Source organism: Perca flavescens, chromosome 22 (assembly GCF_004354835.1).
Source record: "Perca flavescens isolate YP-PL-M2 chromosome 22, PFLA_1.0, whole genome shotgun sequence".
Classification (NCBI taxonomy): domain Eukaryota; kingdom Metazoa; phylum Chordata; class Actinopteri; order Perciformes; family Percidae; genus Perca; species Perca flavescens.
Window position 1 is genome coordinate 8861988 of NC_041352.1, and position 19131 is coordinate 8881118.

Genomic DNA, 19131 nt, shown 5'->3' on the forward strand with positions numbered 1-19131 from the left:
TGTTCATAAAGTGGCGAATAATTGCACTGACAGGCCACTGGTGTTCCAAAACATGACCTGGAAGAAAAGGTCATTTGACCCAGAACTAGTCCAATTGAAAGTCAAATTTGTCGTCATTTTGACTTCACAACATAATGATGGGTTCAACACTTCCAGTCATTGACATTTAGCTAAAAGCAAAAAGCATTCATGTACAGCTGGTACAGTGCACCACAGTGTTCATTTTCTCTGTATAAAAACAAATATTTGCTTAAATGGTGAACTTACAGTTTGATGATTCACACTAATGGAAGTCACCTTTCTCTCTTTCTCTCTGCTTTTATATACAGTATATATTTGAATCCCTCTTGTTTAATGTAGTGGGTCCCCTGCCAATCTGCCAGACTAGATGTAGATAGTACCTGTGTATTATTGCACAGTCAGCTACCTAACCAGGCCCTTTTTAGCACTGCCTTACTGTTTTTTTTCTTGTCTTTTTTAACAGTTCAGTTAAAAAGCTAAAACACTTGCAGTCTCACATTTTTGACTTTGTGAGAGCTGGAGAAACCTGGTATAATACATGTTTGGCTCGGCAGTGTATGCATAAATAGATTTTGCAGAAACGTGTTGCTAGATGATAATGGCGTCCAAATATGAACTAATCATGGAAACTGATTGGTTACACATTTTACTGTAGAAACTGCATATTACATACATAAATAATTCACTGTTTGCTATGATAAGCCCGGCCCTCATTAGTTACTTGTTGTGACCCAGCTCTTATAGGCCACAACAAATAGGAGACAGACCATAATAAAGTTAAACAAAAATATACTTTATTAAATTAAATCAAACCAAATTAAAGGATTATTGTGGTGGGGTTGTCAGCATAGTCAGTGGTGCAAGTGTGTGTGTGTGTGTGTGTGTGTGTGTGTGTGTGTGTCTGTCTGTGTGTGTGAAGTGCAGACAAAGCATTAAGACAAACTAAAGCAACATAACCAAACCAATAGAAAAAAAGGGAGAACTGGAACCACGGCAACCAGCAGCTGCGCTGCAGCCAGGCCTAATTAACCTGGGACCACTCAGGTGTTCCACGTTACAGTAACGAGCACCTGCAGCGTCAGAGAGACAGGTGAATCACACAACACAAGAAACAGCAGAGGTCACAACATACTGTTGCTAAGCCTGTCCAGCTTTATTAAAATTGTCGCTGGCAGATTCGCAGCTAGCTAAAGTTGATGTCAGTGTTGCCATATTAGCGACTTTCTCGCTAGATATAGCATCTTTTCAGACCCTGTTATTTCTAAAAAGTGACTAGCAACTAATTTAGCAACTTCAGACTATCAGGGGAAAAGCAAGATATATTATATTGTAAATATTTCCATGCATGCTGCTCAGAGTAATCACAGTCCATCTGCCAACAACATGGGGTCTTCCTCCCTCTCCTTTTGCGCTGTAAGCAGCAGGCAGCTAGCCGACACAGCCACTGAGCTGTATGCAAATGAAACGCAATGATATATGATGTCGTTTTGGCGACTTTTAGCAACTTTTGGAGCTAGGGCTAGCTATTTTAATTGGAGTAAGGAGTTAGCAACACTGGCTGACGATTATCCAATGAGTTGTCTGAAAAATGCAGTCTTCCGCTGACTTTTTAATGTTTAAGGCTAAATAGTTTTCTTGTATTATATGCATGTAAAAATGTAATGCTCTTTCTAACAAAAACAATGGTAGCCAGGCATGCTGACATGCCTGATATACTGACATACTGTATATAGCAATTGTAAGTCGCTTTGGATAAAAGAGGCAGCTAAATGACATGTAATGTAACACAACTCTCTCTAAATTCACAGTATTGCTCTTATCCCATGGCCACCGCATGGGCCAACTATTATGGTTGCTAAGCTATAATTGGACAATCTTTGTTTGTGGGAGATGCTTATCAAACAGCCAATTAGCCTACATATTAAACAGATACATATTTTATTGTAGAATGTATAAGTAGCTGTAGACTGGAGGCACTTTTCTAACTTCATTTAAAGTATTGAACTTGATTACACAGAAAAATGCATGAATCTGGTTACTTTTAATTAAGTATAACTGGTAGATTAAATTGGGGTTTTGACACCATTTTTTAAAGTTGGTTCAGTCAACCTATTCCAACTGTTATCGTTATTATATATTGGTGTTACCCTTCACAAACCCTTAATAGTCAAACAAAATATCATATTCGTAGAATTATATTTAGTTTGTATATTGCAGTTTTAACTGTTCTGTTGTATCAATATCATGATGCTAAGAACCAATGCTACCAAATCAAACTGTATTTCGTGAATAAGGTGATTGTGATTGTCCTTGCCCTTGTCCTTCCTGTCTCATGGTTAGCATCTGCCCACCCCCTTGAGGTTTGACATCCATTACGCTCCTCCTCCATATGTCAGCATAGCCTCCTGCACTTCACAGCTTTCAGACAGGTCACAGATTTGGCTCCTAAATACAGCTTGCACTGAGAGATCAGAGGAAGAGTGATTGAATGACAGGAATTTGATTAAAGTCCACGTACACAAACACATGCCCACTCTTAGGAAATCCTCATGTTTTCCCTTGGAGATATTTTGTGATGGCTCCATTAGATGAAAGGCCCCACCAAAAAATCCTGCACATGCCTTCCTGCCTCCTCAGCTTCCTCAGCCGGAGAAAGCTCCCTTTTCGTTTAATTTCTTCTTCTCTAGTTTACGTGGGCACATTTCTCCTATTGCCCAGCATGCTTCCCCTTCCCATGGTGAGGGGGTTGTTTGTTTTTGTGGGCAGGCTGCCTTATTGAGGGCAGGGGGTAGAGCGAAAAGGAGGGAGGGCCTCTGTTCAAACGTGGAGCTGGCGTCAATGTCGTAATAGCAAATTCCTCTGAAATCAAATGCCAACCAATAATACGCCGCTGTTGTGTTCACGTTCCTTTGAAGCATACAGATGCAAACAGGGACAAATGGCAAAGTCCTTGCTAATCAGCCGCCTGCACTTCATAGTGTCTGAACCCGCCACAGTCCTAATTAATACCCAAACCGAGATGTCAGTGGTCAGATCAGATGGCAAAATGATTGGCGCGAGAGACCTATGAACGTCTCAATCGTCTCAGATCTACAGCCAGACAACGTCCTGGTGTGGGAGAGATCCGGTCACCATGGGGATGAGACACATTGTATTATCTGCTCAGTGGCTGTCTGGCACAAGGGATTGCTTGATGGAGGGATGGGCAGGCAGGCAGCAGGATAAGACATGTCCTCCTAAGGCATCAGAGGCAGAGTTTGCCACCTATGATGTCATCTGATATGCTGTGTGTGTCATTGTGTGTCTTTGGCAACACATATTTTAAAGACTGATGTGCCTCAGTGTGTGTCTCAAAGCAGTATGCAACTTTTTTAACTTTTCAAATAACTTAAATATTATAGTCTGTCCGTGAGCCTGTGGTGTTTTCTGAAATAGTTTTTTCAATGATGTTGGGACATTTTCAGGTGTGTACCTTTTGCTATGTGAGATGGCAGCAGTGACCTTTTTTGGCAACAACAGGGACATCAAAGCAAAAATAATGAAGGAAATCAGGAGAAACCAAAGAACCGTGAAGCTAAACGCGCCAAAGAAAACACTGTCAAATCATGGTGAAGACTAGCTTTTCTTTAGGTGCCACAGAGATGTGTCATTCCAAGTGTATACAACTCATCAAGATGAATCACAAGAATTGTGTTTAGGAACCCAATCAACTGGATGGAAGGTGTAGGCCTGCAGTCACACTGCCTGCGTCGGCCGTCAGACGGTTCGGCGAAAACGAAGGTCTGCCCATTCATTTTAAATGGGGGTAGTGCGTTTAGGCTGCAGTGAACAGTTGAGACCGACTCAACTTATGGAGAAACTATAAAGTTTTAAAACACTATGAGGGTTAAAAATGAAATACACGCACTGAACTGCCCAGGAGTTTGTGTAACAGCGGGTTTCCTGCTACAACAAAGCACAGTCCCTCCGTCTCTTTTCTTTCTCTCTTTCTCCATGAAATGAAGCTGCCTTCAAGTGCGGTCAGAAACGTCGAGATCTATAAACGATCTAACGGAAAACTAACTGTGAAATACAAAGTCTACTTGTGCTACTTTGGGGGTAAACGAACAGGACGTAACACAAAAGGGTCAATTCAGTGACACAACCCTGCAACAAATTGCCAGATCGCTGTTTCCTGGTCTGAACTTGTCCTAACAACTCAAGGAGAAATGTTGCAGTTGTTGCCTTAAAGACACTTCTATGCCTTAACTGAAGTTGTGTTTTTTTCTCTTTCTTTCTTGCAGGTATTCCTAATAACATTGGTCCAGTTAGTAAGTACACGTTACAAAGGAACTATATGAATGCTTGATGCTTTGCTTTGCCTATTGTGCCACCCTTCACCATACAACCATGAACTTGGTGCCAAGTGTTCATTTCTGATTCCAATCTTCCTACGAAATATCATTCAGCAACTTACCTTGTTTTTTTTTTTGGAAAGACAAGATAAGCAATAGCTGGGGGCTATATTGTCATGATGTAGGCATATTAATCTACTTTATCCAGACTCAACTCAACCAGATAACACTGGCCTGGCTCTGCATGCAGAATGTCATTTTTTTCCTCATCTCTCCCATGCATTATAAATAAATGGCATCTAGACTTTATTAAGGTGCCAAGACCTCTCTGGCAGTATAATGTCACAGGAGGTCATTTTAATATAAGCCGCAAGCGCCTGGGCTGGTATTATCTTGGTCAACCAGTAGCCCTTTAGGAGGGGGAGGAAGAAGAGAGGTGCCATGTCTCAAGTTACCGCTGCCTGGAAGGCAGTGTGATGCAGGAACCATAGGATTGTATTGAACAAGTCAAAGTGCATTCACAGCCTGGCTCAATTCTCTTTATCTCTTTTCTCATTGTCCTGTTCTGAGTTAGTATCCTCTGTTCCCGGGGCAGCAGATTGATTAGCAAATTGCCCCTGTCAGATCCTAGACCCACATAGACTGGCTGAGGGTTACAGAGACATGCACGTTTATAATAAATTGGCCCCAATGATCATCTTAAAATGTTTATGTAAATGATTATGAAGACAGCACAGTTTAATTTTGTCTATGCTGTAGCTGCAATATTTTTGGCTCTGATGCTTCATGCTAACACTTTAGCATATACTGGAAGGAGTGATGAAGTCCATTATCTTCATCCAAAGTAAGACAGCTGACCTTTAGTAGTAAGACGTTACTGGCTTTCATAAAATTGTCTGTAGATTTAGATATATATCTAAATAAAGAAGAATACCTAAAGATACGTTATAAAGTCAATATACTTGTGGGTCATATTGTGTTACATTTACTGTACACAGCATTGCCAGATCCACACAATTTAAAATGAATAACCATTGAGCTTAAAGGAATAGTTTGACAGTGTGAGGAATTTGCTTATTTGCTTTCTTGTTGAGAGTACCACTGTCATATCTGTCCATCAAATATGAAGCTGAAACGAGGAGACAGTTAGCTTAGCTTATTTTAGCACAAAACAGGGGGAATTGCTAGCCTGGCTCTGTTGAAAAGTAACGGACATCCATAAGAGTGGTGTCAATCTTCTCGTCTAACTCATTAAAAAATGGAAAATTCTCCAAATGTTGAACTATTTTTAAGCTCTAAGTGCTGATTTTCACTATAATGCTAGTGGCTTACTTTTGCTCAATATCTAGTTAATGCGCAAGTGTTACCGAGGCAAGTTATACGCACCAAGGGACACATGGATGACACATGCAGACTTGTTTTCATCACCATTTAAGGGCTAAGATGATCACTGGGCAAGTGTCCCAAAACATGCTGTGTGAGACACAGGGTGAAAACAGATTATTGCCAGGTGGTTTTTAATCAGGCTTTAGAATGAAAGTGAATACTGGTTGCAAAGTCTGATGCTATGTCATGAGTCAGAAATGGACATGTGGCCAAGACCAAACCACCCCTCTCCCAATCTTCCACTGCTTGCCTCCTCCCCCTTTTCAACTTTAGAAAGTATGCTTCCATTCCATGCATGGCCTGACAAGAGCTGTGTGTGTGTGTGTGTGTGTGTGCATGCTCCTCATACATACTGTATATGCATACATATTCACTTCAGTCCTCTCCGTCCCATCCAAATGCCAGGCCAGACTATGTCCAAAGGCTGTCTTCAAATCCTTCCCGGGGAGAGTGTGAATGCTGATAAGTGTGTGAGTGTGTGTTTGCGGAGGGGGGTTATGTAGAAAGGACACTCTGACAAACCAAAGTCTTCACTTCTCATCCAGATTGGCCCACAGGGATTTAAAGTTCTTTACGAATGGCTGTCCTGTCACAGCAGGCTCCCAGAGAACCGGCATAACACAAAAAAATACACACACTGAGGAGGTTGAGGCTGTTTTCACTGAAAACACAAAGAAATGTTATGTCTTGTTATTAATAAAGTAAGAATAGAGTGGGGGGAAAAAAGTTAGGCGCAACCTTGAGGTTGTAAAATGGACATGAAGCAAAGCTATTGTGAAAACAGAAAGAAAGCACAGCACTTTTCATGTTGTTGTTTGAAGGTAATTGAATTCCTTATTGACTTTTCTCAATTCCATTTCAAGTTCATTAAGCCAGGCAGAATTGGCTAATGCGGACCATTAAAGTGAAATTAATATCTTTTTTTAAACAATTCTGGCTTCGCAAGATTGCATTTCATTATGGGTACGGCATTGATTAAAATCCGTCCCCACTCATTTAGCACGCTTTACCTGAATATTCCCCATAACAAAATAATTAATGGAAGCCAGATGTGTATTACATCCATTCAATTGCCAACACAGAATAATTAAAAATGAACTTACTTAACCAATTAGAGGTTGAAGATCCAGACAGTGTGGTTTGCTCATGTGTGTTTTATTTTATAATACTTTGTATTGTTGTCGTAGATTAATTGCTCATGTCCTCGTAAGTCAGCTTTGTGTTTGAGCAAACAGCTTCACTGCTAAACGCTTAACAGAGGATCTAAATTCAGATAAAAACAAGGGATTTGACAATGTAAAAGATATAAGACCTGAGTTTGAGCGGTGATGTGGTGCGGCCTTTTTCTCTTTATTTGTTAATCTATAATTTTTAAAGAGCCTCTCATTGGGTGACTCAAGTGACTTTAACCCACTGGAGATTTTACAGTCATCACCGATACCAGAATCCCACAGCATGATCCATTGTGAAACTTTTTTTGGGGAGATAAAAATAAATGAAAGAAAAGGATGAGACAGGAGATACTGCATGATAGTCTTTTGTTCGTGCAGTTTTGAAATCAATGATGGGTAATGTTAGGGGGGGGCTTAAAAGTGATTTGTCAGTGTGTAGACAAGCTCAAAGCTTAATTCCAGTGCAGTAGTAAAAAAAAGGTTTGAAACAATTATTCCATGTGAAAAAGGCATTTCTTAAATGATTCAATCTGAACAGCAGTCTTGTATTCGATACACATATAGTTACGGCAACGGGCTTCTTGCCAAGACACCACTGGATGTTAATTACCCAAGATTGCATGATTCATGGAGTCAATAGCAAAGGACAGAAAGATCAAGTGAAGAGATGAAGGGGCACGATGAGGAAACGTATCCGTATTCCTCCCTTCGCTTGAGTCCTCTCCATTTCCAACCGCAAAGTATTTCCCTGACACGGAAATACAGACTTGTATGTAATCATGAGGTTATACTACCCACAGCAGTCCGTCATTCCAAGTCCCAACACCTGCCATTATTTATTCATTGTTATTCCTTCACCAGAAATACACTGTAATTAGATATTGATTACATAGTCGATGTGATGAATTAAACAGAATGCCCCCTAACTTCTTAATTTGCTATACATAGTTTAGACTCGCTTGCATTAATCATGACTTAAGTTTAAGAGGGTTTAATCTTTTTTCTTCAGTTTTTCACTCATCATTGCCATTGCCATAAACATACATACACTTACACGGCAAGCCCATGGAAGTCACACAAATTACATACAATGTCTCCCCTAAATGGGTCTTTGGATGCATTCTCTTTGCCCGTCCATGTCAGCCCTGCCCCATTGTATTTGCTGTTTCCTGATTTACTGATTTGAGTCATGCTGGACATGTCCGTGTCTCCAGTTGTGTGTGTACACTACCACGTAGTCCCCACCCCACCCTCTAGATTACCTGTAAAGTGCATCACACAAGTGCACATGAATAACTCCTGGTTTCTCTCAATTGCACGCAGTTCGGCCGAATGTGTCATCGCTAGGTGTCGCTAACCGAAAAGAAGGTAGGCATCTAAGAATATGCAACAACTATGTTTTTTTCACAGATTCATTTATCTCGGGGTGTTTCCATAGAAGCAAAATAAATGACTCTTTGGTAGATATGAGTATTTGTGGGTAGTATCTTCCCCCGTTTCCAATCTTGGTTATTTTCCTGACAAAAAAAAAAAAAAAAAAAACATCCTCAGCCTGCTTGTCTCGCTCCTGATAAAGGGTTTGGGCTCCTTCAGCGGAGGCTTGAGCATTCACAGGGCACTCATGTAGCAACATGCTGCCGTGGCTTACATTATCCTCTCAATGTGTACGTTCATACATACACACTAGATTTTAATTAGGCGCAGATTTTCCAGGGATTCTCGGTCCCATCTTAGCGTATCAGGAAGAAAAGCAGGAGAGGTTTCACGGTGTTTTTTATGCAGATTGATGTTAGACTCATCTCAGCTTAATCCATCGTGCAGATGTGATGTGCAGCCACCTCGCAAACAACTAGCACACAACCACTCAGCTCTGTGTTTCCATGACTGCAGCCAAGCGCACACAGTGTATGTGTCAGGGGCTTATGTCAAACCCAGTACAATGGCAGAGGCTGGACCTATTATTTCTTTTTCCCACTGTTTGTTTTATGACCGGAAAGGAATCGAGGGATTGATGTGCTCACCGCTAGCCAGTTTCCCTGCCCACGCTCCTGTGCACAAATTTATAGGGTGAACATTCTTGGCTGGCCTCCACCGAGGTGGAGAGTAGTTTGTCAGGGGATAGTTTCTGTCTGGGGAAACATACACAGAGGCTTTTGAATTATACAAAGCACTTGTTAATGAAATGAAGCATAAAAGAGGGACCATCATATTTTAATTGTTCGGCATCTTAGGCATTTGTAACAGATGCTGCTACATGCAGCCAACTTCAATTGGCAATGTCACTCCTTATTTCCCAATGCCATCATTCATCATTATTGCGTATGTTTCTTTCTTTTTTTACAGTTACATTTATTATTAAGCATGATGCTTAGTATTTTTAAATCTCTGACATTACGTTTTATGTTTAATTGCAATATCATGTTTTTTTTTTTAATTTTGTTTGTTTCTTCTTTTAATTTGTCTAGTAGCTCCTCAGGTTGCATTGTCCACTGCCCCTTCTGTCCACGTTGCAAACAGCAAGCGAGGTAGGAGCTGGAATTCATACGTTGCCCCCCAGATGACACCCAAGCCTTCTTACTGTATGAACTCATGTTTCTGTTTAACCGTAAGCCCCCTAACCCTTGCAGTACTAACCCAATGTTAGAGCACTGTGTAGCCATATCTCCAGCTCAGTTCTGGACTGATGGCTTTCACTGTACAGGGCACATTGAGGATCCGTTCATCTATGGAATCGTTTCTAAACACTATAAAAGTCCCTTGGAATCATATCTTTTTCAGTGCAAATAAAGTGAGTGCTTTAGACTACAACTATTTTTGGGAAACATGTTTCCGAGACTCAAGACTTTTTATTCCCCGTGCGTGCATGATTTATGACTTTAGCCTATTTCTGGAAAGGAGAATTTTTTTCTTCTGTGAGAGTGAGTCATCTAATAGAAGACGTAGCTTACACTCAGACTCAAGACTTTCTGCTTTAGGTGAAAGGTAGAGTGGACTAGACTTGCTGCTCCTTCATTTCCAAGCCTTGTCGGGTTGTTAGCAGCCAGACAGAGAGACCTGACCTCAATACAGATGCTTAATAACCACAATCCCTTGGACGAAAGCCCCATCCGCCACCCCCCTATTCTGGATCCGTGGGCATTCTGTCCAAGCGGCTGCCAGTGAGGCTTAAGGGTCACATCTGTCTACGCTGTGACACGTGGTGTCAGTGGTCACTCGGTGTGGCAGACTTACACTCAGTCGGAGAGCCGGGGCTGCACCCCTCCCATCCTGCACCCCTTAGGCCAGGGCTGCCAGTGAGGCTCATAGAATGCTGCATGGGTTTTCACAGTTTAGCTACAACTCCATATATCTGATACAGCATGACATACCACTGCATAGCAGGCGGTGACACACTCTCTACCAGTGCAACTCAGCATACACTCACGTGCCACATTGACTGCTTTTAAAGACAGAATAAGTTAGGTTGTAATAATATTGCCTTTAAAAACAACTATGAAGCCAACTTGGAAATATGTGTTGGATCAATGGTTCTGAAACTTTTTTGTACCCCCTTTGAAATATTTTTTAGCCAAGTACCCCCCTGACCAGCACAAAACATTTTTGGTAGAAAAAAAGTCTATGTAAAGAGGCAAAATACAGCGTTGCACCACTAGTATCTAAACAACGACATTGTTAACTGTTTAAAATATTTAAAGGCTACATTTCAGATGTTTAAATTCATTTATTATTATAGTGTATGTATGTGTTTAGGAATTATGCACGACATGCTGTACCCCCATTTGAGAAACACAGTGTTGGATGACTTAAGGGTTTCTTAAATCCAGAATTCATCATGAATTTCATTACAGAGGGTTGTGATAAGAAGGACCATTGCAAGTTTCATCCCTTTATCATATTGACCATGATATTTAAGACATCAATTAGACAATATTTTCAAAAGATCCCAATACCATTTCCTGAGTAACAAGATCCATTTCATTCATGGTTTGACCTGCCGTACGCTGTGTGGTGTTCCTGATGTGACTGTGTTTCTGTGTCATGATTTCGGAGCCTTCCTTGCCTCATGTTGTGGTGTGCTTGAAGTGATGTGACCTCTCTGGGTCTTATAACGCCGTGCTTTTTAATGTGATGTCTTCTACCTCTGCTGTGCCCATGTCGGACTAATCATGAGTTACCCTCCCTGTCATTACTTTCCCAACATCTCTCACACAACACAGTCTCCATTTTTTAACCTGCATGCCGTAGTGCTTCTCTCAAATTCTTGCTAACCCCACCGCCGTATCACTCGCAGCAACAGCAGCATTGCCAACACTCCCTTTCGCGTCTCTCTCCCTTTCATTCTTTCTTATTATTTCATTTATTTCTCCCTTCTCTTCCCCTCACACTCTCTTTGCAAGACTGTGAATGCTTCGGCCACTCCAACCGATGCAGCTACATCGAGCTGCTAAACACCGTCATTTGCGTGAGCTGTAAGCACAACACTAGGGGCCAGCACTGCCAGCTATGCAAGCTGGGCTACTACCGCAATACCTCAGCAGAACTGGACGATGAAAATGTGTGCATAGGTTAGTCCCCCACCGGCCCCTTTTCATGGCCAACCTGCTTTGACACAAACACTCCTTTACCTCACCTCCTGTCTTTGACTTGTCACCAGAGAAAGTGTCATCTTTCATCTCTCACCGCTCCCTCATCCGTCCACACTCCGGCCTCCATGTCTTTCAGTGGCCCGCACATCTTCCTGTTTCGCTTCTTCTGCTCTCACACTATGGTGGTGGGTTTTATGGAGGACGCTTGTCATTCAGGTTTAGTCAGAAACACACTATCATGATGCTTGATTTTCAGTTATTCCTTTCGGACATGGTTTTTTAATAACCTCAGACTGATTTGGGTTGGATTCAGTATTAGGGGGTTAGCTAGCTGCTAGCTTGATGTAGTATGTTACAGTTGGTTTGTAGCTGCTAGCTCGTATTTATTAATATAGCGCGTTGCAGTATGTTTGTAGCTGCTAGCTTGTATTTAAGGGCATGCAGTGAGCCAAGCATTGATTTAAAGCTAGAATGATCTGATTTGCAGATATACAAGAATGGAGCATGTGCACAAACTAATTGAAACACCTAAAACTCATTTCTGTACGTAAAACATGAAGCTAAAGCCAGCAACATTACTGTATATATAATAGGAGATATATCTCTTCTATCTTTTGTTTAAGTCGTACAAAACTGAACTGTAAAAGCAGCTCGGACAGTGGCAGGCTAGTTGTTTTCTCCTGTTTCCAATCTTTATCCCATAATTTCCCAAAATGTCATTCTAAGTAACTAACTTATATCATTTGCGAACAATGGACATGTATTTATACTATTAATCTTGTAACCTCTTGCTTGTCTAAAAACCGACATAACATTACAGCCTACTAGTATTTAAGTTATGAATTGCCTGTGAAGACAGTGTCACCTTTGTAGCTGTGATCAAAGTTAAAAGGCCATTTTCATCTGGTGTGTTGTCCATGACCTCTATACAGGCATTCATACACTGCATCATCTGTTTTTCTTACTTCTTACTTATTTCTTACTAAATGTGTGAAAATTGCATTTCACATAGTTCATAAGGCCATAGTTTGGTTCCCTATTGGATTCTTTTTAGTGTGAGTTCTTAGTGCCAGGTGCATTTGTGAGTCCTGAGGGGGGAGTCTGACAAGCAACAAGAGTTCTGAGAGAAATGTCGCAGGGAAGTCACACCGCCAGTCAGAGGTGCCACGCAAGTGCATATGTCATATACATGAAGTGGCCTCAAGAGTAGCAGCTGAAACCTGTCACAAGGCATTAAGAGTCACCGAGGCGTTACCTTGTGCCAAACTCGCTGTCACCCTGCCTCTCTCTCGCTGACCCCCCCATTTTGTCACTTGGCGTCACCTCTCTCCTCTTGCCTGACCCCCGGAGGCCACTCGGGTGCAGCCACGTGCAGCCAGCACAGCCACAGAAGGTGCGATGTGATGGTCAGGGACTGTCAAAATAGGTGTCACTTTGACTGCAGAGTGCTGTGGAAAGCTGGAAGGTCAGTTGAGCGTAGAGAGACTTAACAGGTTGTTTTTTATAGAGAATGCTTTTTTTATGTATTTTCCAAATATAATTGTGGCTAATGACGATTCTCTTCTGTCAATGGTAAATGTTAATTTTAAGATAATGCAAAATTCTTAGACAATTTTTACATCCATTTGAAAATAACAGAATTAAAGAACATATTACAACAATGCCCATTTCAATGCGCTGTACTCTCATTCCTCTAAAACCCAACATTCACTCTTTGTCTTTGTTTCTTGCCATTATCCTTCTGAAACCTGCTCATCACATTTCCTTTCTCCTCTTTCCATCTTTTCCTATCTAAACCTGTATGAATGAATTCAACTTTAGAAAAGCATGTGCAGATTAGCCCACTTTGCTCATCTTAAATCAAAGCTACTGATAATTTTTTGCATATTTGCTCATTGCACATTGTATAGCTATATAACAGTAAAATTATTTCTATAATAATTGCAAATATGCTGTAATTAATACAAAGTGGTCATGCATCTAGCATAAGTCATTCTTTTATCATTCTGTCTCCATTACAGTTGAAATGGTAGCATTTTTTTCTGTATGAGTCTTTAAATCTATTCCCTTTTCTTACTAGTTAGAAATTATCAAGCGCCATGTTGTAATAGTTGAGCTTACTGTATATTTGAGCTTGAGGAATGTGGTCAGCGCTGTGAAAATGTGTGCCGGGAAGTGAAAAGCACCACCCTGTTTCCAGCCTGTGTGTATGTGTGTCTTGTTTTTCCAGAGTGTAATTGTAATCCCTTTGGCTCAGTCAGTGATCGCTGTAATGGCACAGGATTTTGTATATGTAAGGAGGGCACTACAGGGCAAAAGTGTCAGCAGTGTCTACCCGGCTATTTGTGGGACGATGGCTGCAAATGTAAGTAAAACCACAAACCTCCCCACGCAGCTCCCAACTGTTCTCCCCCATCAGCTCTGTCTCTCTCTGCTATCTCTCTCTGATTTCTTCTCTCTCTCTGTGATTCCTGAGCTTTGGCTGGAAGAATATGCTGCACATGCGCAGGACTGCCTTGACAAATACAGACCTAACCCATAACATGAGCTAACTCAATATAATAAGCCATTTGATTCACTAACTGAACCTGCATTTCACACTTGCTGCGGCTGTGTTAACAATATACATATCAGCAGGTGCCCTATATGGCTCAAATAGCGAAAACGCAATGGCATGGCATGGTGCATGCTGCTTGGTAACTCAGTTATCCAGCCATGTCGCACACCAACAAAACAACAGCTGAGTCAATATTGACTGCTTGACAGGCTGCCTGTGATCTGTTTGAGTAGCCATCACCCCCTTGCCAGTCCACAACAGGACAATGTCATCCAACACTAACATTTTTCAAACGAGAATGCAGGTCATTTTGAGTTCCAGCCCATTTATTACTGTCTACTGTTTATATTCCCCCCAGCCATTTTGCGATGCATGCCCTGTGTAGTCATTTGTTTTCAAATGTCACCAATTTTTCATTGTTTCTCTCAAGTCAAACTTCGGTGACAAACGTACAGGAGGCAGCCATAAGTCACAAGTCCACGTTTCATGAGCTGGGATTCTAACATGACAACATGATGTGTAAAGAAGGAACTTTGAGATACAAAATTACCACTGCAAACACTGTTTATGCTGCATATTTTTGACTAATGCACTTGCACTATGGGTACAGATGATCTGACCCATTTTGGAGCAATCTCACTTGTCTTGTGCTGATTGAAAAACTCACATATCTTATTGTCAGACCAGCTAATAATTGCTGCTAATTAGCATTTGACAAACCATGACCCATCTTTGTGTCACTGTTTGTAACTGTGATTAAGTTATGTCAGATTTATAGACCTTTTTCCACGAGGTGGTGACATCTATTTGCCTTCCTCCTGTAGCACAACATTAATCTCTGTCCTGGCCAACAAAGGCGTCCTAAATAAGGCGCCTCAACATTGTAAGGTGACATGATTTTGAAGGATTAATTTCAAGTAGCAGCCTCTTCTTCTTCTTCCTGTGGATGTAAGGGGATAGCCAGTGTAATAATGTCATGAAGAATGTCAGCGATTGGTGAAAAGTTTTATTTGCTTTGTATGGAGTATTCATCCAATCACAGAGCCTAAAATATGTTCTAATCCAATCAGAGGTATGTGAATGGGACCAGTCATATGAAAACATCCAACACACAGCACAGCACAGCAGAATAAATGCACAACATACACATTGCGAAAAGATAAATCACAGCTTAATCTGTTTTGTGATGATTACTCAAATAGAGATTAAAGGTAGGTATTGAAGGAAGTTTTTTTTTAAGTATAGAAGGAAGAATGTGAAGTAGAGGAACTACTTTTGCACAAACATTTGTTATATTTTTTCAGTAAACGTTTTTAAACTTGCAACAGTTTTTGTATGAATATTGTCAAGAAAGGCTTGCATAATTTAGCTGGAATATTTCTCAATGTTAAAAATACCATACCACATTATTTGACACTGCGGTACTCAGGAAGGCCAGACAGATATCTGTGGATGACTCTCACCCACTAAACTCTGAGTTTGAGTTGCTCCCGTCTGGCCGTCGATTCAGGGTCCTGAGGGCGAGCCGGAAAATTTATAAGAGGTCCTTTGTTCCCCATGCCGTAGAGGCACTGAATGCAAAATGACTGCACTATAAAAGAAAAGGTATTTCTTTTTTTCATATAACTTTATTTTTGTTTTTGTTAGTAGACAACATATATGACAAACATACATATAGCATCTAGCTACATATTGAACAACAATCACATCATCTATGGCAGTTGGAAAAGAAAAGGTATTTTTAAATATATTCTTTTGTAGGATGTATCCTACCTCCTCTCCACCTGCTGTTGTTTCTGCCCCTTGCACAATTGTTGTTTTATGTTTAATGGTGTGTAGTATTAGTGTGCTGTATGTTACGTTGATAACATTCAATGTCATGGTTGTGTTTTAATGTTTTGGAGAAGCCAAAGTCAAATTTCCACCAAGGTGGACATTAAAGTCTTTTTTCTTTTTAAAGATTATTTTTGGGCCTTTAATTCCACAGGACAGATGAAGACATGTAAGGGGAGAGAGAAGGGGAATGACATGCAGCAAAGGGCCGCAGGTCGGAGTCAAACCTGCGGCCGCTGCAACGAGGAGTAAACCTCTATATATGTGCGCCTGCTCTACCAACTGAGCTAACCCGGCCACATGTGGACATTAAAGTCTTATCTTATACAGTTTGTTATAAATATAATGTTGAACAACTGATGAGCAATGGATCTAAATTGGTAAATGACAGCTTGTGATGTCAGTCCCTCAAAATAATAGAGCAAAGGGTTTTCAGTAAACTGCTATTTGCTAGTGTTGAACAGTACAAAGAGAAATCCATCATCTAAAAGGCAAAGATACTAGAGTTTCCTGCTCTGACAGTAGCCACAATCGACCACAATGTACTAAAGGATGCAGTATATGCAGCTTGAAACTTTGGCCTGTTTTAGTCCGCAACATTTAAATAAAAGTGCTTTTAAAGTCTGATTTAAATTCAGTGTCAAATGAGTAATTTGTTTATTTTAGCAGTACCTGACACTGATGCATGCTCATTAAAATGTTTTTGACTAATATATTCAGCGTGTATCGTGTGAATACGCACTGTCGGCACACATACAGTATCTGTTCCTACACAAAAGGTAGAGGTGAAGGCATAGGTTGGTCTGGCTCACATCACATGCCATATGTGTGTGTCATATGTCTGTCATAAATACACATGCAGACTCACTACTCAGTAAATGCTGGCAATGGTGAGCTGTACAACAGCTGTTATTTAAGGTTCACAAGTAATAAGAAAAGTAAAAAAAAAGAAAGTGAAATGAAAAAAATGTTTCCATGCAGGGCCGAGTCAAACAGATGGGAAGTGACACACAGAGAGACAGCACAAAATGGATCAGTAGTTTTATTTGTCAGATTAGTTACGAAGCAGTGATTAGAAAATCAAACTTGTGGGAAGTGTTTGTATGTTGTCAAAACATGTATGCCTTAAACTTTCACTTTTCCTACAATAAGACACTGACTTACTGCAACACTTGAAAATAAAAAAATAAAGTAGATATCCATTTTATTTACATGAAAGATATGTGTTCTTTTGTGATTGGAGTTTATTCCCTAGTGGGCCTAATTTCCTCAATTTCTTTTCAGTTAGCATGGTTTACTACATTTCCCAGAATGCCTTTCAGGGAAAGAAAGGTGTTCTCTGTGCTGTACATGTGTAGTAATAGTAATAGCAATATTAGAAAGAGAAAAATAAGAACAATGGTGTGATCTTATATTTGGCCCAGGTGAAAAGTTGACTGGGTTTTACACTCTACCGACAATCAACAAACATGAAAGCCCTGACTGCATTGCATTCTGGTCTACTGAGGCCACGGAGGAGAAATGAGTATTTCTGCCTCTGCTATGGATTTTTCCATGTACTGTTGTTGATGTTTTAGTAGCTAAAATAAATCCCTAACTGCTATTAGAAAAATAACAGGCTCCAAAGTGGAAAATACACATCTGTTGAATTTGTTCTCATATTGGCTACACAAAATGTGGTATACACAAAGTATCAAAATAGGGAAACCCCTGAAACAATGCCTGCTGAAGGAGCTACTAATGCCTGAGTTGTTCCTTGACTGAAATAGATTGAAAACTTTTCAGTCTTGACCCCTCCTTGCTTCCCTGCTGCAGTATTTACGTGCATGGACAAAACTCTATCTGCAGGCAGGCTGAAGAATGCAATTAAAACTAAAATCTCTCGTCAAACACAACCCAGTCCCAGACAAGCACACCTAGTTCATCGGCCCCCTCTCTAAATATTATCACTCATATCAAAAGCAAACGCTACAAATCTTTTCATTTACTGCCTGTGCTGGCTCTGTTTACACGTCGAGAAATTGTTAATGTGGGAGATTAAAGAGAGATAAAGGTGCCGAGCTCTCAGAATAATTCATCCTACCCCAATTGAGTTTTCAGACTTTCAACACAATCTTTTACTCATAGAATACCCATTTTCAGTGTATTAATACATAATGCCGTATATATGCTGCCTCAAGTTTTGCGCTCCCCTTCACAGTATTAGTACCTTTAATCTTAACCCAGTTATACATCTATGACAAACTTGCTGCTGATCAAGCTAGCAAGGGCTGCTTCCCCTAATTGGAAACTGCTGAAAGCTGGAAGTCAGTATAACATTTTCATTCCTGAATGACCCATGCCTTTGAAACTACCTCTCTGTCTTTCCACTTCTAAAAGAAATAGGTAATTTTTCCCCACTTTATGTTTTGCTGCATTTGGGCTTAGCCTACTTTCTGGAAGAGAGTGCACCAGTTCTAAATCGAGGCTAAATGCAACCTGAGGAGGGTATCCATGCTGCTGAAGTTATCAGTCAACCATTCCACATAGCTATTGTTAGCCAAAATTAATTTCTAAAACAAACTCAACTCATACTCCCTACGGTAGGCTCTGCACTTATTTGACACTGGAGTCATACTGTTTGTTGGCTACCAGCTAAAGCCAACAATAGGTGAATTAAACTAGCTAAGACTACTAATGATAGTAGGCTAGATAAAGCTTGTTTGACACTGGAGTCATATTGTTGTCGCTTTCAGCGACTTTAGAGTGAAAAATCATTACAGCGTACATTGATGTTAAAATGTATACAGGTTGGCAGGACGGTCTGAAATGTTTTGCACAGTTTTTCGCTGTACGCTTTGTTGGTAAATGTGAGATGTTTGAGTCACATGTCTTGTCTTCGCATTATTATGGAACCCACGCAACTTTGAGGCAAGGTCCGCCATTCAATAGCATTCACACGCTACGATTGGCCAGGCTTCCATGATTACGCAAGGTAATGTAACCCAATTTGTTCAGGTCCTATCCCCTGACCAATCGGCTGTCCTAATCTTAACAACTCAAGGTCAATACCTAACCCCAACCAATCTGGCTGCTTCGTAGGGCGGGACTTGCCCTACGAATAACGCCTTCATATCAGAAACAAGGAAATTAATTTGGCGACGTACGTGTTACAGCAACACGTTCTCACTCCCTCTTGGTCAGTGGCTCTCAGCGTCACATACTGTGTGAGTCTGTAAGTCTGGCACGTGGGACTGCTGTGA

At 40.7% G+C, this 19131-nt stretch overlaps 1 protein-coding gene across 2 annotated transcripts in view; it reads left to right on the forward strand.

The window, feature by feature from the left end:
- The window catches only part of ntng1a (netrin g1a), a 334454-nt gene that overhangs the window by 312582 nt on the left and 2741 nt on the right, over window positions 1-19131 (forward strand). Inside the window, exons 11-13 of one of the 2 annotated variants that reach the window (XM_028568877.1) lie at window positions 4305-4331; window positions 8237-8281; window positions 9379-9438. In XM_028568877.1, the coding sequence (XP_028424678.1) occupies window positions 4305-4331; window positions 8237-8281; window positions 9379-9438 (132 nt within the window). The remainder of the gene's footprint in view (window positions 1-4304; window positions 4332-8236; window positions 8282-9378; window positions 9439-19131) is intronic. The other variant, XM_028568878.1, reaches the window with a different exon arrangement.